Below are 25,669 nucleotides of genomic sequence, written 5' to 3'. Positions count from 1 at the left end.
ACGTAGACCGCTCAGGTCAAGCTTATTTTAGTTTATTTCAGGCTTAGTTCAACTTCGTTAGGTGCGTAGGTGACAATTGATGCGGGTGGTTCATGTAGCGGAATAGTAGCACCCATTTAGGGTGTAGCTTTTAAAGTCAGTACGCTAAACGGCCAGTACGTTCAGAGAAACTTATACCTATTAGAAGAGAACTTATGTATTAGTAGTTAGTTTTTCCAAAACGTCGACGGTGTATTTATAAATCACGTCACCCGTCAATATCGTTTTTTTTTTTCTATTTGGCTTAATCCATATTAGTGCAACATTAGTGTGTGAAAACCTAGTAAAATGTACGCTTCCTACACATTCCCATAAACATATTCAAAGTTAGAATGTAGTTCCCAGAATAGAGTTCTGAAATAAATTGAGAGTAAATATAAATGATGTTTGAATTTTGCTCAAGACGGGCTTATGAAATTCACAATTTGCCGCGTCGTCTAATTTGTATGGATTCGGTCACATTTTTGTATGCGTGTTGAGTTCTGAGCGTTGATATATTTCGTCACTTTTTTTATGTAATATATAAATGTCCTAAAAAATATTTTTTTGGATACAAAACTGGTGGTAGGACCTCTTGAGAGTCCGCGCAGGTATGTACCACCACCCTGCCCATTTCTGCCGTGAAGCAGTAATGCGTTTCGGTTTGAAGGGTGGGGCAGCCGTTGTAACTATACTTGAGACCTTAGAACTTATATCTCAAGATGGGTGGCGCATTTACGTTATAGATGTCTACGGGCTCCAGTAACCACTTAACACCAGGTGGGCTGTGAGCTCGTCCACCCATCTAAGCAACAAAAAAAAAATACAAGTATATTTCAAACTTGATAGAACATTTAATGTCTAAAATGCCACTATAATGTTACAGGTATTAAACATTTTCAGTTATAAGTTAATACGTAATAAATCGAAATACTAAATAGAATATCAATCAAGCATTACAGTTAAATGTTACAGCCCGAATCCAGAGCAAACCGACGAATGCCTAATCAATATACGGTATCGTTTAGTTAGTATCCCGGGATACGCCCAACCGAGTAATTAAAGTCTCGAATAAAACTGTCTGTTTGTACGGGTGGGCTGACGAGATTCCCCGTTTGAGATTAGAACTGCCATTTATTTGATCAAGTTAGTTTTAATTAAATATAACAAGATTTAATAATATGATTCGCCTTTAGAAAATATAATTTCTACAGGTACCACTGACTATTTTATTTTATTTGGAAGACAAACAGTGACCTTAAACTATACAAAAACTTACCTTACAAATAAACACCATTTAAATGTCACCGCATTTAAATAACTAAACCCTTGTGACGTCGCATCGCCTAGAGTTAAATATTTAACACAAAACGAACAACAAAAATAATAAAAAAAAAAAACGTAGTAAATAGAAAATAATCAATAAAAAATTTTAATTTGCATTCAACCATCGACTCATTAATGGAATATATATTCAGATGAAAGCCTCATTAGGTTATCGGTCTATACGTTGTTTGTCATTAAAACACCAATTTGTAAGCTGGCTTCTCACGGTTCGCCTCTTTCGTCCAATAATATTTCGTTTGCTATTGTTATAATTGTTTAAAATAATAATACCAACAAGAAAGAAGTGCCGAAGGCCCTTTATATTTTCCTAATATTACTTATTGTATTTATTTTTATTGCTTAGATGGGTGGACGAGCTCACAGCCCACTTGGTGTTAAATGGTTACTAGAGCCCATAAACATCTACAACGTAAATGCGCCACCCACCTTGAGATATAAGTTCTAAGGTCTCAGGTATAGTTACAACGGCTGCCCCACCCTTCAAACCGAAACGCATTACTGCTTCACGGCCGAAATAGGCGGGGTGGTGGTACCTAACCGCGCGGACTCACAAGTGGTCCTACCATCAGTTAAATTGATGAAATGAAGTTGAGTTTATTGTCCAACTTGAAAATGTTCCCAAAGATATTTGGAGTTGTCAAAATGTTTTCTAGTAGTCTGCCAAGAAATAGATATTTTATACAAACTACTCCTAGATTAGATATGGTTGTATTGATCTCATAAGAAACGAAAATCGTGCGTTTATCGTTTACTTTTTGTTACAAGCAACTATCGCGTTTACACGGATAACCTTATTATGACATGTTAGTACTGAATACGAAAACATTTTCTTTAATCCACACATAAGGGATGGCTTTAATAAGACCCAGAATACGAGAGTGGTCGTGTTTTCATTAAAATGCATTTCGTGTCGTTTATTTTCGCTTTCCCGCCGCTCTGAGTGTTAAAATTCACCGTCGGACTTGATATTTCATTAAAAGTTAAATGAACAGTCTGCTGGACGAAGCCTAAAATATATTTACCTCTAGACGAGTTCGTTCTAACGAATTTTTTTACTAGCGTTGATAGACGGACCGGCTCTCAACTCTTCTGGGGCTTAGTAGATTTGAAGAAGAATTAGATTCAGAATGCTATCCAATTTGAGACATAAGAGTGTAACGCCAGAATATTTCATTTTCGTTAATTAAACCTTTTTTCTAAATTACTGGCAACGCCATCTAGCGTTTGTACGTGGCGCAGTGTGGAGAATTCAATACCTTCTTAAATAAGTTCGGTTACTGGACACTGCATGTCGTGATTGTGCGATTTTGTCTCGATTATTCGACGACAAACTTTTCACATCTCTGGCATGCAGAATCTTCGAGAAACGACACCTTATTATTATAAAAGGACAAACTTACTTCGTCTAGCTCTCTCATGTAACATCGGCATACCCAGGGACACCCTCAGACACAGACACGTTATAAGATTAGAAGGTCAAATATATTGGTAAAACGGTTGTCATATTATTCGTGGTAAGATTAGGCAGAAATGTGGCATCAAGACCCGCAACAAGCAACAGATAGAAGGGCCTGAGGCTTTAATTAAAAATTAACAAAATCGTATTAAGAATTATAACCCTAATCTATCTATCTATCTATATATATAAAAATGAATTGCTGCTCATTAATCTTTTTTTTTATTGCCATTGTAGACAGACGAGCATAAGGCCCACCTGATGGTAAGTGTTCACCGTCGCTCATGGACGTCAGCAATGTCAGGGGCAGAGCCAAGCCGCTGCCTAAAAACTTGCTAAAACTCGAGAACGGCTGAACCGATTTGGCTAATTTTGGTCTTGAATTATTTGTGGAAGTCCGAGAACGTTTAAAAGGTAAATAAATATGAAAATGCTTGGAACTAAATAAAATAACAATTTTGTTTATCATTTTATGTGTCTCCCGTCGGACGGATTCCTTTTGTGTGTTTTAAGTTTATTTTATACAAAATTTTAGGTCAAAAGACGATAAATCGATAAATAAAAAATTATCGATTGAGGCACCACGAAATCTGCCGGGTCAGCTAGTATTATTAATACATTTCTTTAAGTAAATATTATTTGTGTAATTCCTATTCAACAACCTATAATATTAGTACCTATAAAAAGATGTGACAAGTCCAATTTATCAAAGCGAGGGGCGACAGAAGAAATCTATCAAGTTCCTTACCTCCGATATTACGAATATAATGACATATTGACGTTATTATGTAGGGACGACCTATTATTATTTGTTTTAAGAAAACAATAAATCGCCTCTCGTGGGCTCTCTCTAGGACTTCTATAATGGAACCACTCTGCGAGAGATGTAGATAAAAGGGAATCATTTACTCGAGAACAAAAAACCGGTCCGAAATATCAACAATAGGTATTTCTCCGATATCAAAGAATTGATGTTGAATACCGTGTAAATGAAAATTATTTAAAGGTAAATTCGATGCTAAAATACAATAGAGCCTTAAATTGGAGCCTTCTGCGTAGGTACTACCGTTAAAATTTACCTCTTTCAAGTTCAATAATTATAAAGTACTAAGTAAATTGACGAGACGCTCTTTTGTATTGCTTAATATTTAAGCTATCGCTAAGATTACTGGTGGTAGGACCTCTTGTGAGTCCGCACGGTTAGGTACCACCAACCTGCCTATTTCTGCCGTGAAGCTGTAATGCGTTTCGGTTTGAAGGGTGGGGCAGCTGTTGTAACTATACATGAGACCTTAGAACTTATATCTCAAGGTGGGTGGCGTTGTAGATGTCTATGGACTCCAGTTACCACTTAACATCAGGTGAGCTGTGAGCTCGTTCACCCATTAAAGCTAAAAAAAAAGAACGACTCATATTTTGGTACTAATTAAAAAATAATACAAATCGTGCACGTGTTCGGGCATCACCTAATTGGTATTTCACGTATGAACACGAAGAATGTTTTAACGAAGTGAAAAAATTCCGTCCATAATACATACTTACAATACGGAAACGTTCGTTGGATATAATCTGACCTATTCACGTGTGCTGCCGAAATGAGAGCGACAAATCGAGAAAACTTCAATCACGACGAGGTCGAGCGCGTTAGGGTGACGCTCATTCACCCATGAATGTGATACGAATGAGTATGTCCATATTTTATTTTGTCGATGTTACGACACCTTAATATAAAACTAATGTGCAGTGATGTGACAAATAGTGTTGTGAGAATTTTGTCCACTCTTTATTTTTATTATTATCCCAAAGTCAGGTGTCCGTGCTTATAGCGCATCAGGTGCAATGAGGTTACTAGAGTTGATAGGCTGAACTACGTAACTGCCACCACCCACCTTGAGACATGAAGTCTAATTTATATCTTCTCGTAAATCAATTGTTTGGTATAACGACCGTCTTAGACTTCAAAGCCGCATACATTGCTGCTTCTTCGCAGTAATAGGTATAATGTGGTACATACCCGTATGGGCTCATATGACGCATATTAATGACTAATTAGTCAAATGCTTAAAATGCTCTGGAAATAATTATGATTTTAAACTATGTGTATAGTAATAATTAGATATTGAGAAATAAAACTCAATAATTCAATGTAGTCCTTGATGATGAGAATGATATATTTCTCCCGCACAGATTTTGGTCCCCCGACGAAGCTGGAATGGACGGATCGCAATCCGATTATAGGATCCCCCTCCGTCACTAGACGCGGTATTCAATCGGGATCTAGCTGTCCCCGGTAATTATCAACGACAGGAGATTTGCTTGTTTCCTGTCATATTCGAGCTACCGTGTGTCACGAACTGTTCTTCTATAGCGCGTTGTAATTAATCGGATGAAACGGATAGTTAGCGTTAGCGTTGTCGGTGGGTATTAGATAGGGTCGTGGGTGAATTACTAATGCCTGGACTACAAAAACTAAAGTAGACGTTTCTAGACGTTTAAATATTTTCTTTTTTTTATTGCTTAGAGGGGGTGACGAGCTCACAGCCCACCTGATGTTAAGTGGTTACTGGAGTCCATAGACATCTACAACGTAAATGCACCACCCACCTTGACATATGATTTCTAAGGTCTCAGTATGGTGACAACGGCTGCCCCACCCTTCAAACCGAAACGCATTACTGCTTCACGGCAGAAATAGGCAGGTAGGTGGTACCTACCCGTACGGACTCATAAGAGGTCCTACCACCAGTAATAAGTGATAGATGAATAGATGAGACACGAGTATTAGGATGTGATACCGAACCGGTCACTACCACCGTTCCGCCCAGTACATTTGTCGTAAAGCAGTCATGTATTCTGGTTTGTTAATAAGGATACCAGTTATTTCCAGCAGGGCAACGAGCGCGTCTAGCCATTTACGCCAATGATAAAAATATTATCCATTAACTCGTTATGAAAACCGTGGACATGTCGCGCAAATTGAGCATACTCTCCCGTGCAAGGTAATTCGATGGTTAAAAAAATAAACATACTTTACCAGCAACAATAATAATTAATAGTTTAAAAAAAACTAACAAAATACGCTTTTATAGAAAATCCAACTAAAAAATAGAAAATAAATTTTAATAAATTTGAATTAAAAATAGTGTAAGAAAAAATGATTTTATTGTAAAAAAAGCGTGGGGTGCATGGTATAAGTATTTATAAATAATTTATGAACAGATATGAGTAGAAGGGTTATTTTGATAATATCCTGAAAAGCACCCCACGCTTATTTTTTAGTTGGATTTTCTCTAAAAGCGTATTTTGATAGTTTTTTTTAAAGTATTAATTATTTTTCATTTTTTTGTTGAATTTCAATTTTTTCAAATTTTCTTTTTTAAAATATTGATTTTTAAATATTGAATTATCTTCGGTCCTTAATAAGTATACCAAATTTCGAGTTAATCCGACGTTTTGAAGGGGGTCAAAATCATGTTGAAAGATTCCGTTACAAACATCCATAAGTCTGAAGCTGATAAAAGCTTATTAAAAAGCAACTATTCGTAATCATGAACAATTAAGTTTTACTTCAATATAATTAAGCAAGTTAGGGTTAATTGATATACGAACTTCAAAAGGAATTTCGTGGAGCTGAAATATAAATGAATCGAAGGGAAACTAATCGAATCGGTTCTCGGATATCGATTTCTGTGCGGCAAGGTTGAGACAGAACCTGCGGCCGTATTCGATCTCGTTGAGGGTAAAATGATAAGGGTCTATCGATAACTGCGTGGTCACGTATGTATTTAATTATAGGTTTAATACATGAAAAAAAAAAGGTTGGTTTGTTTATTTGTAACTCTGGAACCACTCTATCTGAATCGGAGCTTATACTTATGTATTATATTCGAAGCATTACTGTTAATAAAGTATGGAAGATTTTCAGATATGGGTTTGGGAGGTAACGCCTCCTGCTCATATAGCATATTATCTAATATAGCATTATCTAATATAGAAAATAACGTTAACGAAATTCAGACATCAGTCTGTCTTCTATGTTCTCTTACAGCCACTGCATAATTAATGGACTTATGAATTAAAATATCTTCTTCTAGCTATATAGGGTCGGCTCTCCTTGTTCTTAAGCGCAAAGGGTTTTATCAACTATGCCATAACCACGACGTGAGCTACATGCGTCCTATAACGTTTTCGATAGCGTAAAAGTTAACTCAAATGTGTAAGGAGTTGGAACGTTTGCCTACGTTTGCCGCTAGGGGCGCTGTTTTAACTGCATACAAATTTGAGTTAACTTTTATGCTATCGAAAACGTTAAAAAACTCGCACTAAGCACACTGGTTTGAAATTAATGGTTCCGATGCAAAATGCGTATGCAACAAAACGTATCGCGCCTGCCTTTACACTGTTCGAACCTCAATGCTCTAAGTTTGTCAATATGTGCTCATTCAATTTAACTGAATAGCTTATATATGTAGTAGTATATACATTATAATGGCGTATTTTTCATTGTTTCAGAACATAAATACGACTATGTTTGGACCCGTTTAGCAAACGACGTCCTCGGAGTTTTGGACCACCAACGGAGTTCGTGTAAGGAATTAACTATTTTAATCGCATCGTACCAAAGTTTTTTTCTTAATATGTACACCGTTCGTATGCTGTTGTGTTAAAGACAGTACTAGACGATGACCGAGCTTTGCTCGTTTTTTTTTTTTGATAACGCCATCTTGTTGTGTCTTTAAAGCGGTTAGTTGCCCTCAATTAAGAAAAATAGTATTATTATTCGCCGATAGATGTCGAGAAGAGTTGATTATTGAAAACACGAATAAAACAACATTTTCTGAAAATAAATCGTAGCTAGATCGATTTATCGCCCCCGAAATCCCCTGTATACTAAATTTTATGAAAATCGTTGGAGCCGTTTCCGAGATTCAGATTATATACATATATATCAATATACAAGAATTGCTCGTTTAAAGGTATAAGATTTGTTTTACACGTGTTTATAGCTAATGTTATAGTATTAACTAGCTGACCCGGCAAACGTTGTTTTGCCATATATAAGATGTCTAGGGAATTTCTAGTGAAAAAAAAACCAACTTATTGTCAGTGTGTAAGGATGTGGTAAATGAGTGAAAAAGGCATGTAGCGCTGTGAACGATAACGGAATATAAAAATAACAAAACCTCATTCAACCACATAATGCTTCAATATAACAAACAAAAATGTCAGTCGTCGTTGAAGTCGTCGTGGATTAACAGATAAGACGTCCGGTGCATTCGTGTTGAGCGATGCACCGGTGCTCGAATCTCAGGCGGGTACCAATTTTTCTAATGAAATACGTACTCAACAAATGTTCACGATTGATTTCCACAGTGAAGGAATAACATCGTGTAATAAAAATGAAACCCGTAAAATTATAATATGCGTAATTACTGGTGGTAGGACCTCTTGTGAGACCGCGCGGGTGGGTACCACCACCCTGCCTATTTCTGCCGTGAAGCAATAATGCGTAACGGTTTGAAGGGTGGGGCAGCCGTTGTAACTTACTTGAGACCTTAGAACTTATATCTCAAGGTGGGTGGCGCATTTACGTTGTGGATGTCTATGGGCTCCAGTATCCACTTAACACCAGGTGGGCTGTGAGATCGTCCACCCATCTAAGCAATAAGAAAATAATAATAATAAACATAGTTCATTAAAGACATTCTCGAAATGCGATTAAGTTAATTTTCATGAAGGAGAACTGCTATATTGTTATGTTTTATTTTGTAATCTATCCCCAGGACACTGATGAGCAGCGGTGGTGGAACCGCGGTGGTAGAATGGACGACGCGGGCAGTAACAAGCAGCGACAGGCCACTAGAGTCTTCAAGAAGAGCTCTCCAAATGGAAAGGTAATATTCAGACGAATTTAAATGTACTAGCGGTCCCGCAGTAGTCTACCATAATTATTTGAAATTATAAAGTTTTAACATTATTATGGTCCTATTGTTAAAGATTTCGCCAAGACTACACTATAGGCAAATACTCGTAATATTAAAGATAAACAATACTAACCTATTCTCAATTTGACTACAGACTTTAAACAATCACAAAAATTTTACAATAAACTAAGAGTAGGTATATGTGTGTGTGTGTCAAATACATGGTAGTGTGTGTAATGTTTTCTTTATTGATTTAATGTATTTTTAATGCATAATTTAAAAAACATATTAGCATTCTGCACTTCTTTTCTATATTCTCTATAAGTGTGGGAAATTTCACACTCCTCCGTCCGCGCAATTTTCGTAAAAAGGGATAGGTAGAAAGTTTTTGCTTCACCTATTAATATATAGATACACATTTATTGTATATATGAGGCCGTCAGCGCAAAAGCGGCCTAAGCTTACTATAGTTATTATGGAGCAATGAGGTTTAAGTTTCCATGAATTTGAGTAGCCAAAAAACAATACGCGCATAAATAATGTTTACAAAGCCATCTGTAATGTATGAGTGAAACTATGGATAGGCCGGTTTTGCATCAAAATTTATTATATTTTAAATAAATTGCAATGTACATAATTATAAGCATTATGAAAAATTGTGGGCTAGGCCACTTTTGCGCTGACGGCCTCATATGTACGTATCTTATTCACTAACCCACTGAGTTTCTCGCCGGATCTTCTCAGTGGGTCGCGTTTCCGATCCGGTAGTAGATTCTGCGAAGTACGGCTCTTGCTAGGGTTCGTGTTAGCAACTTCTTCAGATTTGAGCCCCGTGAGCTCACCTACTAGTTAAGGTTACGCTGATATAGTCTCTAGACCATCAGTTTAGGTAGGAAAAAGAAAGAAAAAAATCGCTAAAACCAAATTTAATTAAATTTTTGAACGGAATAAAACACCTCGTGTCATTGTACGAAATAATGAGCATTCCGAAATAATACGTTTTCAGAAATACGTAACACATCTAATACATTTTTGTATTAGAGATTGTTTTAATTAAATCTAATTAAAATCAATTTGGATACATACGCGCGCTTCTTGCTAATTACGCTGAATCGTGTACGCGTTTAGGATAATAAGCGTACGTGGAATTGTGCTTATATCGTGTATAATAAAGCGTAGGAAATCTGTTTAATACAAACATGTTTCGTGTTAGAAAACACAAACATACATAGAACGACGATTGATGTTTTAATAACAAGATATTTGGGTACGTGGAAAATTTTGTAAATCACGTGGAGAGTAATTCGCAAAGTTTGTTATTTTAAATTACGTGTTTTATTCGATTCTTGGCTAGAATGACATCCGAGCTCAATTTGCAATAAGTAATATTTACGTAATTAAATTAACTGGTAGTGCCGCAGTAGTCGAAATTCGACTTTAATTAATTGAAATTACAACATTATTATGCTTCTGTTATCAAAGACTACTATACTTCTAAAATCACAGATTTCGCCAAGACTACACTATAGACAAATAATGGTTGACCACAGAGTTTATACATTAACAAAAGTTTGACAGTTAAAAAAGAGTATGTATATATATATGTGTGTGTGCGTGTGTGTCATATACGTGGTAGTGTGTGTAAGGTTTTTTTATTGATTTAATGTATTATTAATGCATAATTTAAATAAAATTATTCTGCACTCCTTCTCTATATTCTCTATAAATGTGGGAAATTTCATACTCCTCCGTCCGCGCAATTTTCGTAAAAAGGGGTACAAAGTTTTTGCTTCACGTATTAATATTATATATATAGATATAGATTTTGAAAATAATATAATTTATGCGGATTTATCGTTATGTCTGCGGTAAAACTCATCAGTTCTTAAGTCTATATAGTATCTAGATACCAAAAAATCAGTTTATACGGTCCAATACTATCGTTATGTTCAAAAGATAAACAAGAGATAGAAGGTGCGATTTGTTGATTTTGCACCTAAACCTCATATCTTTAATAACGTATTTTCTTCAACATGCAGTGTATGCACTTCTTTTCCAATATGTGAATATAAACTACCTTTCCTATACAATTGGAGTAGACCGCAAACCACTGTTATCAGTTCTTGTTATCCTGTGTTATCAGTTTGCAAAATATTTAAAATAATCAATTGTATTTACAGATCACAGTATATTTGGGAAAGAGGGATTTCGTCGATCACATTTCACACGTAGACCCGATCGGTACGTATCAATGTCTTTTTCAAGGGCACCATATACTTATAAATATTATGATTAGTTTAGATTCTGGGATTGATTCTAGATCTATTCGGATAGGAGGGGAAACATATCGTTTTTGTTTTGCATGCGTTTCGGGACGAGGATAATAATAATAATAATAATAATAAAACTCTTTATTTAACACCACATGTACACCGCATATAAAACAAATAATAGTCGGTGACGTAAATTGGCGGCATTATGGCTGAAAGCGATCTCTTCCAGGCAACCTTGCAGGGAGAGAAATAAGCGAACTGGACGGTGCTATATCTTAATAAACTTACATAAAATATACACTTATATGTATACACATGTGAAAAATAAATACAATATAAGATAGACTTACATATGATTTTTTACTGGTGGTAGGACCTCTTGTGAGTCCGCGCGGGTGGGTACGACCATCCTGCCTATTTTCTGCCGTGAAGCAGTAATGCGTTTCGGTTTGAAGGGTGGGGCAGCCGTTGTAACTACACTTGAGAGCTTAGAACTTATATCTCAAGGTGGGTGGCGCATTTACGTTGTGGATGTCTATGGGCTCCAATAACCACTTAACACCAGGTGGGCTGTGAGCTCGTCCACCCATCAAAGCAATAAAAAAAAAGACCTACATACGATTAAATACAGATAAATACTAAAAATATGCAAGTAAATACAAAATAAGTAGAAACTTGTACAGTTATATCGTAGGAACCATATTATTGTGCAAAGATCCAGGAGAATATCAACGACAAAGTTGAGTCAGTAAGGAATTCGTTGTTACAGATGGGGTCGTACTAATAGATCCGGAATACGTGAAAGATAGAAAGGTTTTTGGTCATGTGTTGGCAGCGTTCAGGTACGGACGGGAGGACTTGGACGTGCTCGGACTTACGTTCAGGAAGGATCTGTATTTAGCCGCCGAACAGGTATATACTGAGTGAGATTCTTAACATCAACTTGATTCTTGAAAGTGAATTTTCATTCAGAACAAAACTGGTCGTAGGACGTCTTGTTAGTCCGCACGGGTAGGTGACTGTGACTACCACCCTGCCTATTTCTGCCGAAAAGCGTTTCCGTTCGAAGGGGTCGGGGTTATACTTTAAAAACTGAGGCATTAGAACTCATATCCCTAGGTGTGTGACGGCATTTACATTGTAGATGTCTTTGGGTTCTGGTAACCACTTAACCTCTTAACACCAGGTATGCCGTGAGCTCGTCCACCCATGTAAGCTTTAAAAAAACACGACCACAATTAACATACATAATATATATTTAGGAACGCCATTAAATGAAATCCAAGTTGAATAAAATCACGTGCTTCACCGATATCGGTATCAATATTATCAGTACCGTACATTCATAATAATATCATATCACTAAAAATGCAATCTGTTTTTATGAGTATACTAGCTGTACCCGTCCGCTTCGCTGGGCATTTAAAATTAACATTATTATTTCTCACCCCCACAAAGATTCTCATCATTAACGCCCCTGCAAATGGTGTTGGGAGTCCAACACTCATATTAAATATTAGCCTATCCATTAAGTACATGTATTTTCTATGGTTACCAAGTTTCAAGTCAATCGGATGCACGGTTAAGTAGTTTTAACGGAACATCCGTAAAAACCACTGTAGATTTATATATTAGTATAGATTGATTGACGTGTCGTCGTCACCCCTTAGATATTCCCGCCGACGAGCACGGTAAAGCGACCGCTGACCCGACTACAAGAACGCTTAGTCCGCAAACTGGGGCCTTCGGCTCACCCGTTCTACTTCGAGCTGCCTCCGCACTGTCCGGCCTCGGTGACCCTGCAGCCGGCTCCGGGAGACACCGGCAAGCCTTGCGGAGTGGACTATGAACTTAAAGCGTTCGTCGCCGATTCCCAAGACGACAAACCCCACAAAAGGTGAATAAAGACACACGGTGTTCTAAAGGCTCCAAAAAAATAATTAATTTCCGGACTATTCTTAGAAGTAATGTTACGCGTTGGGGTTCGGGATAAATAAAAATTCTAGCGAAGTATAAATTGAAGCTGTATTAACCAATTCTCCCGCTTCGCTTCGCCCGCCTTCGTGTCATCTCTGTAACACTTTTATAGTCGGTAGGACATCTCCACAATTATCGAGAACATTCTTGATAGGTCGATTAACTTCGATACTTTACTAGTGGTAGGACCTCTTGTGAGTCCGCACGGGTAGGTACCACCGCCCCGCCTATTTCTGCCGTGAAGCAATAATGCGTTTCGGTTTGAAGGGTGGGGCAGCTGTTGTAACTATACTGAGATCTTAGAACTTATATCTCAAGGTGTGTGGCGCATTTACGCTGTAGATGTCTATGGGCTCCAGTAACTACTTAACACCAGGTGGGCTGTGAGCTCGTCCACACATCTAAGCAATAAAAAAAAATAAAAAATGTTTCCGTTATCTGACAATAGATGGCGTTGTACTTCCCGAGCCTTCTCGAGTTTACTAGTTCCTTTGATATTCGCTTCCGCCATTCGATGACAGCTGGCGTTGCAATTATCGGCGTAACAGTATTAAGCCGTTGATGTGATGTTTTGCAATTTCTACAGGAATTCGGTTCGGTTAGCAATCAGGAAGATAATGTACGCGCCGAGCAAGCAAGGCGAACAGCCTTCAGTCGAAGTCTCGAAAGAGTTCATGATGAGCCCTAACAAACTGTATCTTGAGGCATCTTTAGATAAGGTATGATCTACATCTCATTAATAATTAATACCTACTTATCAACATTGAGCTACTCATCAATCTGGTGAGACAAATTCTTACTTTAAAACCCTTCAAGGTATACCAAAATTCCTTTTTGATTTATTGATTTTTCACGAAATTTCTGTTACTGTGTAAGTGTATATTATGTTAACGACTACATCGTTGAGCTTGGGGGCTTAGGCTTTGCTCTAGAATACCAAGCAGCATTGTAGCACATTAATGGAAAACAGTGTCGTCTCTTGAGTTATCATGCGGGATTAAGTCTCGTATGAGCTCACTTGAAAATAATTTTCTTTAGAAATTATTGGATTGTTGAACGTATTTTGGGTCCAGTATATGCAGATAGATATCAAAATCATCTCTATAACTGCTATGAATAGATACCAAAATCGTATGGCCGCGAAGAACGATTCTGGCTTAAATATTGGTACTACCGTTACGGAATACGATTGAAATTTCGATACCACGTCTCGGGGCGAATGGCGACATTCTCACTATTATGTCTTTGCTAATCCACTCCGCTATCTATAGGTAGGCCCTAAGCTTATTTACATAAATAACGAAATATGTACTATAAATAAATATAAATAGTTTATTACTACCCACTAAAACAGATATTAGTATTAATTACGTTCGTATCATTGAAACAATACGACTATAGAGTCTGATTGATTGAACACTTAGGAGCTTTACTACCACGGCGAGAACATAGCGGTGAATGTGCACATAGCGAACAACTCGAATCGATCTGTGAAGCGCATCAAGGTGTCGGTGCGGCAGTTCGCCGACATCTGCCTCTTCTCCACCGCCCAGTACAAGTGCACCGTCGCCGAGGCGGAGAGCGAGTGAGTATTATCGATATCGATACGATACGATTGATTTTTTTTTTTAAAGATTTTATGACCTGGTATTCAAGACATTTAATTCATGTCTTATTTTAGTTTATCTTCTTACATTTACGAAAAATGATAATATGAAGTGAAATGAAATGAAGATGGTTAATTTGAGACATTAATCAACTGGGATGAAATGAAATGAGATGAGATGATGTGGGATGACATATAATCTCAGTAAAATTGTGGTCATTTACTGAGACTTTTTCAGTAGACTTTTTGGAGGATCCCGAGAAGTTACGTTCAGCGACTTTGTTTCATTTTCCCACATTTTTGCACTTTTACAGATATTAAACAGTTAATAAACCACCGTTATTACACATTTAAACTTGAAGAAACACTAAATAGACAAAAAAAAAACAACATCACTCCTCGCGTTCCCGCCAAAAAAGTCCGATACGATTGAGGATAGGCAGAGAGGGTATAGGGTGGTGATACATAGTAATTTGCTTATCACATCAATATGGATTGATAATACGATAACAAAGCAGAAAGTTTTATATTTCACTTGATTACTTCCTCGACGAAAATCAATCAATTTTTCTCTAGTTTTATTACATTAATGGGATTTTCACTCAACCACCGGTCACCGTCCTCGTCGAACTCGTCGCTTACTACGAAGAGTTCGACTTGCGTACTAACCCACAGACACAGCCCATTGAATTTCTCGCCGGATCTTCTCAGTGGGTCGCGATTCCGATCCGGTAGTAGATTCAGGAAAGCACTGCTCTTGCTAGGGTTAGTGTTAGCCAATTCTCTCAGGTTGAACCTGTGAGTTCACCTACCCATTTGGGCATAGCTGAAATAGCCTCCTAGGCTACTAGCGAATAGGTAGGAGAAATGTGATTTTCAACGTTCTTAATATGGAAATAATAATAATAATAATTTTATTTATTTCTCTCTTAAAGGTGTAGTACAAATACAAATAGAAATTAACCTTATAATTTATTTTTGTAAGTCTTTGAAAGAGCTGAAGTCTGTACTAGGTTCAAAGACCTGTATTACTGATCTCCAAGCTCCCTTCTTCTTAAGATGGATTAGGTTAGGTTAAGTCATGAACAGATGCTGCGGACTAGTGTTGAGAGATCATTAGGTGTTATCATTTAAGAAGGTCATTTTGCGTTTATATTATACGCAAATAGATGATCTGTGACTTTTTTGAACTTTTACTCTTTTCTCTAATAAGTTACTATAATCATTCAGGGCACCGAATTGGTCTGTGAAGAATATGTTGTCTATACCATTTATCGGAGCTTATAACGAGAAATTTAAAATGCGGCCATTGTAAGTAAAACCGTGCCCGATGGTGGGAGAGTGCTTGTGTGATCGGTTTTGAATTGAACGTATCATTCATTGGCTTGCATTATCCCATTGTCGATATCACAAAAAAAGTTTTTGTTTTTATTTTTGTGTTAACTAATATCCCAAAAGATAAAAACACTGTTAATGAAGACTGCTTGATAATTTCGTGTGTAAACAAATATGTAAATGAAAAAGCAATTTTGATTTTTATTTTTTATTAACTACCCTCGTGTACTGTTTTTTTTTTTAACTAAAATACAAAAAATTTGGAATGGTTTTATAAGACTGGCACATTAGTCATTGATGAATTCTGTGACCTGAAAAGCTAAGCTTGTATAATGTTTTATGTGAATTATTTAAAACGTAAACTACAAGTTGTATTTAATCTGTGTATAAAATATTGTAGTAAAAAGAAATGTTCGTTCAGTCAAATATGTACATCAATACTTAATAATAAAATCGGTGAACTGTATCGGCGGTATATTTCAATATCAATGTCCATGGCTTGCTTGTTTTCTAACTTATGTTAGAGAGAGAGAGAGAGAACAAACATACCTTATTGCACACCAAAACACAGTTAGTATTAAAAAACAGTCCACAATAAGCGGTCTTATCGCTAAAAGCAATCTCTTCCAGACAAACCTTTTAATTTACAGATAAATTCTGAAAAAGATAAAGATACATCAAATATGTATTAACAATACAATATTAAAGAGAGTACAGACATATAATAAATGATATATAAGTATATACCGTTTACATATACATAATATGATTTACTAGCGACCTCACTTCGCTTCGGGAACTGTAATTTATTATTGATTTTGAAAATGAGATGGCAATTTTTTTTTCTTGCTTACTTGATACTTATCGTTATATTTTGGGTAATTCACAATATATCTTTATGAATCATAGCCTATGTGTTATTCTGATGTGTCAGCTATATTATTGTGAAGTTTCATAAAAATCCATACAGTAGTTTTTGTGTGAAATAGTAACAAACATCCATCCATACATTCTTACAAACTTTCACGTTTATAATATTAGCAGGATATTCCAATATACTTACTTATATACACATAATAAATCAACAGTATGTATAAAGCATAAACAAGCTTGTGACTTATGATGTTTCTTTTCGATTAACTTTATAGGGAGGGTTGCCCCGTGGGACCTGGATTCACGCTCAGCAAGGTGTTCACGCTGACGCCGCTGCTCGCCAACAATAAGGACAAGTGGGGCTTGGCGCTTGATGGACAACTCAAACACGAGGACACGAACCTGGCCTCCAGCACCCTGTGAGTCCACGCTGTATTGTCAAGGCAGGACGTCTGGTGAACTGGTGGTAGGACGTCTGGTGAACTGGTGGTAGGACGTCTGGTGAACTGGTGGTAGGACGTCTGGTGAGCTGGTGGTAGGACGTCTTGTGAACTGGTGGTAGAACCTCATGTGAGTCCGCACGGGTAGGTACCACCACCCTGCCTATTTCTGCCGTGAAGCAGTAATGCGTTTCGGTTTGAAGAGTGGGGCAGTGGTTGTACTGTTAAAAGTGAGACCTTAGAACTCATGTCTTAATGTGGGTGGCGACGGCATTTGCGTTGTAGATGTGTATGGCCTCCGGTAACCCAATAACTCCAGGTGATCCGTGAGCTCGTCCACTAATATAAGCAATAAAAAAAAAAACTAAACTAAATTTAGATAACAATAGAAATACTTAATGAGTTATCGGATCTTTATAAGTCCTCTGAGTCGTCTATTATCAAAGGCGGCAATCTGTGCATTTGGACAAAAAAAATTTATTGATATGTCAATACAGATTGATTTGAATATAATCGTCTCCTTCAAAGAATACGGTTCAAAACCTGCATTAAATAAAGGTTAATAGTTAACCTGTTATTTATCTAAGATGTCGTTCCGAAGAGTTTTGTGACTGCCAATGGAATACAAAGTCAATAATTCGTTTTTCTGATTTACCAATCATTGTTCAAAAGTCAGATTGCCGGCTTTGATAATAGTCGACTCCTCTATAAGAAAATTATCGAAAACATTTACTCGTTATCATTAAATGGAGCTAAAGATTTAAATAATAAACGAATATCAAGAAATAATTGAGCTTTTAATCGAGATTTACATTGTCTATTGTTATATGATTTACAGTATCGCGGATCCGGCGCAACGAGAAAATTTGGGTATCATAGTTCAATACAAAGTTAAAGTGAAGCTGTGCTTGGGACCGCTCGGAGGGTGAGTTAAACTATATTGTCGCTTGTTATGTAGATTATTGTAGACAATATTTGGTAGGCAGTGGCTTGGCTCTGCCCCTGGTATTGCTGAGGTCCGTGGGCGACGGTAACCACCCACCATCAGGTGGGCCGTATGCTCGTCTGCCTACAAGGGCAATAAAAAAAATTTGCATCGAGTCGCTTAAAACAAACAGTGGTCGTTTGTATATTAAATGATACGTACAGGGGGAGCCCATTGAGTTTCTCGCCGGATCTTCTCAGTGGGTCGCGCTTGCGATCCGGTGGTAGATTCCGCGAAGCGCTGCTCTTGCTAGGGTCAGTGTTAGCAACACTCCGATTTGAGCCCCGTGAGCTCACCTACATGTTAGGGCGAAGCTGACATAGCCTCTTAACGCTATCAGCATAGATAGGAAAAAAAAGTACAGGGGGAATGGAGACTAGAGTTAGAATAGGGACGACAAATCACTGGACCTCTTGTGAGTCCGGCCGGCGGGTGGGTATCACCGCCCCGCCTATTTCTGCCGTGAAGCAGTAATGCGTTTCGGTATGAAGGATGGGGCAGTCGTTGTAACTATACTGAGATCTTAGAAGTTATATCTCAAGGTGGGTGGCGGCATTTACTTTGTAAATGTCTATGGGCTCCAGTAACCACTTAACACCAGGTGGGCTGTGAGCTCGTCCACAGATGTAAGCAATAAATAAATAAAACTGTATATGTGTACTGTATACTTGCAGTGAGCTGAGCGCCGAGCTGCCGTTCATCCTGATGCATCCGAAGCCCGAGGAGGAGCCGCGCGCGCCCGACCAGCCCCACGCGACCCCCGACCACGACCTCATCCAGCTCGACCCGCCTCCGTACGTAGTAGCACTAATGCCTTCTTCTTCTTTAGTTTTTGGCGCCGTCACGGTTCGTGCATTAGCCAGTGTCAAGTAACAAGATTTTTGTAATTCGCAGTTTTAATTATTTACATTTTATTAATAATAAAAAATGAAGAATTCATTGAAATGAGATTAGATGATATGTGATGAAATATAACCTCAGTAAAATGGTTGTCATTTACTGAGACTATTTCAGTAGACTTTTTAGAGGAACCCGAGAAGTTACGTTCAGCGGCTTTGTTTAATTTTCCCACATTTGTGCACTTTCACAGAAACTAAAAAGTTAATAAACCATCGTAATTACACATGTAAATCTGAAGAAACCCTAAATAGACAAAATAAAACAAATCACAAAACTTCACACCTCGTTTTCCCGCCAAAAAGTCCAGCACTACTGTCATATATCCTCATTCTTCATTCTTCTGGATGCGGGTTCCGGTTTCTTTGAAATCAGGAATCTTGGTAGCCATGTACCCAAGGGCGGATCCAGCTTTGGCGCCAGGAGGGGGTCACATAGTCAAATTTAGATGCGTTCGTTCCCAGACGTTTGCCATTATACAAAGTTATTATATTATATTAAATTAATTAAATATTGAAGGTATGTAGTTACATAAAATCTGTATGGTGACAAAATATATAAATAAAATCATTATATTCAATTAGTGGTCATGACCCCCCCCCCCCCCTGGATCCGCCATTCATGTGCCTCATCGTCGAGTTTCCTGTTGTCTCCCATGTTGTGATGCATGCTGTCATGTTATTGTTCTTGTTCGTAATAGTAGGCTTCAGGCTTTAAAAAAAAAACTGTTTTCTACATCACTATTTTATTTGAAAATAGAGTTGATTTAACACCTCTATTGTCAAATTATATTTTTCATTCTTCAGAAAAATATTACTTATCTATTCGAATCAACTAAACTCCGCGTATTAATGAATGTGACTAAAATGCGCCCACGAAGCGGCTTTGGATTTTGATGTTATTATATAGGTAAATTTAGGCAAATTAGTATAATAATAAAAGTATACATCAGTATGTACTATCTCGACCATTCTTTCCTTCTTCTTCTACTCTTTTAGTGTTATGCTCATTAACCTTGCTTCACGAATATCGATTTTGAAAATAAATAATCAAAATTGAATCATCTGTAATATTTTTATGTTTGAATTTCCTACAATTGAAGTGAATGAAGTGAACGATTGAAGATCATAGTGACTAATCGCCTAACATTAAATATCTCGAATTATTTTCCCTTATGTGGTGTAACTGTAGTGATTTTAACTAAAATCTCCGAACTCTTTGCAGAGATGAAAACGGCCAAGAACAAGATGACGATATAATATTCGAAGACTTCGCTCGACTCCGACTGAAGGGCGCCGACGCAGACGCCTGAGGCACCCCCACCCCTCCCCCCGCACCGCCGCGCCCCTCTGACGCACTCCGGACGCACCGCCCTGATCACGCACGCTTATCACGTAAACAAAACAGCGGTTCATCGAATCGTTTGTGATAAATATCGATATATCGCTTTCCTCGAAATGACGGTAATCGATTTTAACTCGATAGATTAATGACGTGCAATAACGCCCGCTTTTTACGATTTTGGACATTTATTGCGATTCTCGTATAACGCCCTCCTTGACATTTCTGTTAAGTGTCGTCGGATGAATTGTATCTCAGTTCTTGTAAAATCGATTTAATATCATTGTTGTTAAATATTGACGCGTTGAAAGTCAACAATTTTATTCAAAATACTTTATTAGTATTTTCTGGAAATAATACAATGTGAGTATATTATGGAAATGATTAAACACGCGACTAAGGCAACGGAAATATGTCCAGTAATATTCTTGTTTCCCTGTACAGTGTAAATGTTGAGAGTTTCACTATATTCATTTATATGCAGTTCACAAATGTTTGGCCGAACATTTGATGTGCACGGCACGTGTCACAACACGTTGGAGCAAACATTTGCGATGAAAACACAAAGCCAACAACGTTAATGTAATTATAAAATTTTATATTATTCAATGTGTATGTATATTGTATGTGAAAAAAATATTTTTAATAGTTTGTCTATCGATCAATTAATACGAGTACAATTTTATTTTTATCGACTTATTATGAACATATTATTTAGTGTACACGTTTAGTATATCATCGTTCGTTATTGTTTCAAAATGCGTATAGTACAACAATTTAAATGTTATATGTTGAATAGAAATAAAAGTCTTTTTGTACATTGGTATTGTGAGAAATAAAAAGTAAACACTAAATTACGAGTAATAAATTTAGCATTCGTATGAATTCGTAATTGTGAATGTTGAATGGTTAATTAAAAATTAGCGACGATCGAAACATGCGTTTTATTAGTATAGATTCAATTGTTGCCGTTCGTAAAAACAATATGACTATGTAATATACTATGTATAATTGATTTTAATAAATAAAACAGTTGTGCTACGCTGATTGCTAATAAATAGTTGCTGACAGTAATTAACAACAAAATGACAAACCATACTGATGGGACTACACCGATGAATCATTGCATGGTTGCCAGTGCAAAAAAAAAAAATTTAGTCAAAATGCTCGTTTTAATCGTATGTTTGGTGTACGTAACGACTAGTCGCTAGGCAACTTGGCACGTGGCCTTCGATACAGAGAATTTAAAAAATAGATATATATAAAAACTCATATATTTCAATTCACACGATTAAACACAGTAGTCTAATATTTATTGTTCGTGTAAATTATTTTGTATTTTGGTTAGAGAGTCGTTTTCATCAGCACCACCGGTCCGGGGTTACGGTTCTAATATCGTCTTTTCGCATTAAAAGTGTACAATTTCCAAAAATATTCGAAATTGAGTTAATGTGCGGAATCATTTATCATAGTAGTATCATATTCATTGATAATCAGTATTTTTCTAATAAATACTGTCAAAAGAGCGTAGTTTAGATTAATTTTTTTTTTAGTTTACCTATATTTTGACTACTATTAACAAAATTAATACATAATCTTATCTTACTTTAAAAGACAGATAACTGGTAAAAAAATAAACGTTGCAAAGATGATTACTATTAAAAAGATCACATGTTAAATCTTTAAAACACTCTCCTGTAAAATTAGTAAGTTTTGAGATTATACAGTTTTAATGCGAGAAGATGATATGAGTCGACTATTATCAAAGGCGGCAATCTGACTTTTGACAATGATTGGTAAATCAGAAAAACGAATTATTGACTTTGTATTCCATTGGCAGTCACAAAACTCTTCGGAACGACATCTTAGATAAATAACAGGTTAACTATTAACCTTTATTTAATGCAGGTTTTGAACCGTATTCTTTGAAGGAGACGATTATATTCAAATCAATCTGTATTGACATATCAATAAAAAAAATTTGTCCAAATGCACAGATTGCCACCTTTGATAATAGACGACTCATATATACAGTTATCTGAACGTACACATATAAAGAGCAGCTTCTTTTTTTATGTATTGTGACACCCTTATATCTTGTAATTATTAATAAAAATGAACAGTTGAATTCATACGGAAACATTTCGAGGGGCGAAGGGCTATTTTTAAGGGACATTTCGCTTAACACGCGACATTCATCTTTGTAATTAAAGGTCCGTTTTATTTGGTACTAGCTAACCCGGCAGATTTCGTAGTGAGGCACAATCGATGAATAAAATACCTAAACTTTTGTATAAAATAAACTTAAAACAAACAAAAGGAATCCGTCCGACGGGGGTCACATCAAAGGAAAAACAAAATTGTTATTTTCATTTAATCCGAGCATTTTCATATCTACCTTCTTCTATTCTACCTTAAACTTTCTCTGAACTTCCACAAATAATTCAAGACCAAAAGTTCTCGAGTTTTAGCGAGACTAACGAACAGCAATTCATTTATATGCTATATAGATTAGCATCAACAGTTCGATTTTTTTAAATGAGCTTGAATTAAATTTAACCCATTCATATAGCGAAAGGGAGGTCACCAATGCGGTGGACCGACCAAATTAAAACTGCAGTGGGGGGGTCCCCTAAATGAGTGCAGTCGAATGGCCTCGAGCAGGGAGAGATGGCGGGACATCCTGAGACGCATCAAGTCTGCCCCTTCCAACACTACATGACGATCACCTCCACCACTCTGTCAAGAGTGACACGATTGAGAAGATAGCTGAAGTTTTTTTTTTTTGCTATGGTATTTTTTCTAAATTTTAACTTTTAAATGACTCCCCTGTAAAGTTGCAAAAATGTCGCTTAAACTAAATAGCCTTTCGCTCCTCGATTTGATTTAAGCAGTGGTCGGAGTAGGTAGATTGATTTTATATTCTTGCGTCAAGAGATTATAATATAGACATGCCATTTATTTTAAAATATTTTTAATCTTCTTCGGATACAATTTCTATATTTATGAGATAAAGTAACAAAAAGCCCTGTCTAAGCTTTGTCTCATACTGACAAGCGTCATTTCTAATTCAACAGAAAGGAAAAAAATACGGTGTTACTATTCCAAAGCGTTTTTGTGTAAAATTAAATACTGATTTCTTTCACCATTAGCTAGCATTTGTAGCGTAGATTAATATTATTAATACGTTTTTCACCTTAAACACAGATTCATACTAATTTCAAAGTTCCGGAACAAATATCACAATAAATTTGAGGTTCCGGTATTTTGGAGGCATATCCATATTATCCTCTACGTTTGAAATTAACGACCTTAAATCAATCTACCTACTCCGACCTCTAGTTATAAGTTAGTAAGTATTATTTAAGAAAAGGTCGTGTAATGTATCAACGGATATTCCACACAGAAGCTCACAATACAACACTAATGGTATAGTGTAATGATGTATGTAATATTTGACACTATACTTTTGTTTTTTGATTTATATTTATTGTTACGTGAAACTGATGATTAATAAGTAACATTTTGATAAAGTATAATGAGTACATAGACTAGTACAAATAAAGAACGGAAACAAATCTTTTTTGTTTGACATAAGAGGAAAAAAAAAGCTTTTATTTCACTACGATAAAACATATTTTTTGTTCCAATTTACGTTTTGTAGATTATATTACATATAAATATTAGTTCACATTAAATATAAACTGAAAAATTCGACCCACATATTCTTAATGAAAAATATAAAATGAACAAATTTATATTACGATGAAAAACCAGAAAATTATTTAGGCAAAAAGTGGTATATTTTATATTAAATACTTCCACCAACATTGAAGCTTTTCTAATATAAGCACAATACAATGCACAAGTTGTTTTATACTATGGTTTCATCATCATTAATAATAATGTCATGTGTACTGAAACTACATGCCGTCTGATCTTTTAATTAAAAAAATATTGATACAATTTATTAGTCAAAAATATTTTTCGTTAATGCAATACATTTATACTTTAGTAATATTAATTTAATTTATATCTTGCATTCGTTTATTAACATAATGCTTGCATAAAAAGATTATATAAGATAAGCATTTTTGAATGTAATTAACAAGGAAAGAATTATCGCTTTAGTTTTTTAAAACAAGAAAATTTGACAAATAGAAGTAGATTAGCCATAGAATGCTGCCGAAAATAGACCGATGTATTATTATTTGTAATGAGTATTATTCTTAAATAAGATAAAATGAGTACGGCATTTACGTCTTTTTGAGATTTTCATTATTTTGTTTACAATAAATATCGCACGAATGTTGAATAATATATTTTGCTGCTATCTATTGTTTGACTGTATTTTTTTATTATTATATAATTTATATAATTACTTAGACATTTTTTATTGTCGTACAACAGAAATTGCGATAGTGTTGCTATTTTCAAAATAAGTGTCATCAAAATAAGCAACATTTTTGGAATTTGCGTTGTAAATGTATAAATGATAGCATAACGCAGATCGTTCTTGTTTAATTTTACATCGAAACGTTTGGATGTATACTTTTTTCAATAAATTAATATGTAATCATATATGTGTTTCATTTTTTGCCTACTATAAATATAGAGTGTTAAAAATTATAAGTTACCAAAGTTCGAATCTAGTTAATAATCTGTTGGATTTCTTTTCTTTGGTACAAACTTACAATAATAAACAATACCGACTTAACTCATTTCGTTAATTGAGCTAAGTTACAAAAAAAAGTTTTAGTAGGTTGAAGCTTAGTTTTTTTTTTATTGCTTAGATGGGTGGACGAGTTCACAGCTCACCTGGTGCTAAGTGGTTACTGGAGCCCATAGACTTAACAACGTAAATGCGCCACCCACATTGAGATATAAGTTCTAAAGTCTCAAGTATAGTTACAACGGCTGCCTCACCCTTCAAAAGGAAACGCATTACTGCTTTACGGCAGAAATATGCGGGGTGATGGTACCTACCCGCGCGGACTCATAAGTGGTCCTACCATCGATGAAGGTCATGGGGCGACCTGATGGGGGTTGAGGCCACGCTGCGCGCTACCAGCACTAGCGCGCTGCCATGGAATGATATCTTCAAGATAAAAAGAGCAACCGATTGGCGGTGTATCGCGTCCCGACCCGGCAGGCTGGTTCTGGTCCAGCGGGGTATTCCGGGACACCAGCGACACCG

The 25,669-nt window shown here is 36.3% G+C and overlaps 1 protein-coding gene across 3 annotated transcripts in view; it reads left to right on the top strand.

Annotated features, from left to right (window-relative positions):
* Positions 1 to 21,530, top strand: part of krz (beta-arrestin protein kurtz) — an 80,410-nt gene extending 58,880 nt beyond the window's left edge. For all 3 annotated transcript variants that reach the window (XM_028174191.2, XM_028174190.2, XM_089727458.1), the window contains 11 exons: positions 7,334 to 7,408; positions 8,605 to 8,715; positions 10,926 to 10,986; positions 11,788 to 11,930; positions 12,689 to 12,915; positions 13,582 to 13,714; positions 14,420 to 14,580; positions 17,085 to 17,228; positions 18,088 to 18,174; positions 18,909 to 19,028; positions 20,356 to 21,530. In XM_028174191.2, coding sequence (XP_028029992.1) covers positions 8,644 to 8,715; positions 10,926 to 10,986; positions 11,788 to 11,930; positions 12,689 to 12,915; positions 13,582 to 13,714; positions 14,420 to 14,580; positions 17,085 to 17,228; positions 18,088 to 18,174; positions 18,909 to 19,028; positions 20,356 to 20,443 — 1,236 coding nt within the window. In that variant the 5' untranslated portion in view covers positions 7,334 to 7,408; positions 8,605 to 8,643 and the 3' untranslated portion in view covers positions 20,444 to 21,530. The remainder of the gene's footprint in view (positions 1 to 7,333; positions 7,409 to 8,604; positions 8,716 to 10,925; positions 10,987 to 11,787; positions 11,931 to 12,688; positions 12,916 to 13,581; positions 13,715 to 14,419; positions 14,581 to 17,084; positions 17,229 to 18,087; positions 18,175 to 18,908; positions 19,029 to 20,355) is intronic.
* Positions 21,531 to 25,669: the final 4,139 nt, after the last annotated feature.

This window comes from Bombyx mandarina, chromosome 05 (genome assembly GCF_030267445.1).
Source record: "Bombyx mandarina strain Sakado chromosome 05, ASM3026744v2".
NCBI classification, from domain to species: Eukaryota; Metazoa; Arthropoda; class Insecta; order Lepidoptera; family Bombycidae; genus Bombyx; species Bombyx mandarina.
The sequence above is the reverse complement of the archived record's forward strand: the minus strand, read 5'-3'. Positions and strand labels throughout refer to the sequence as shown.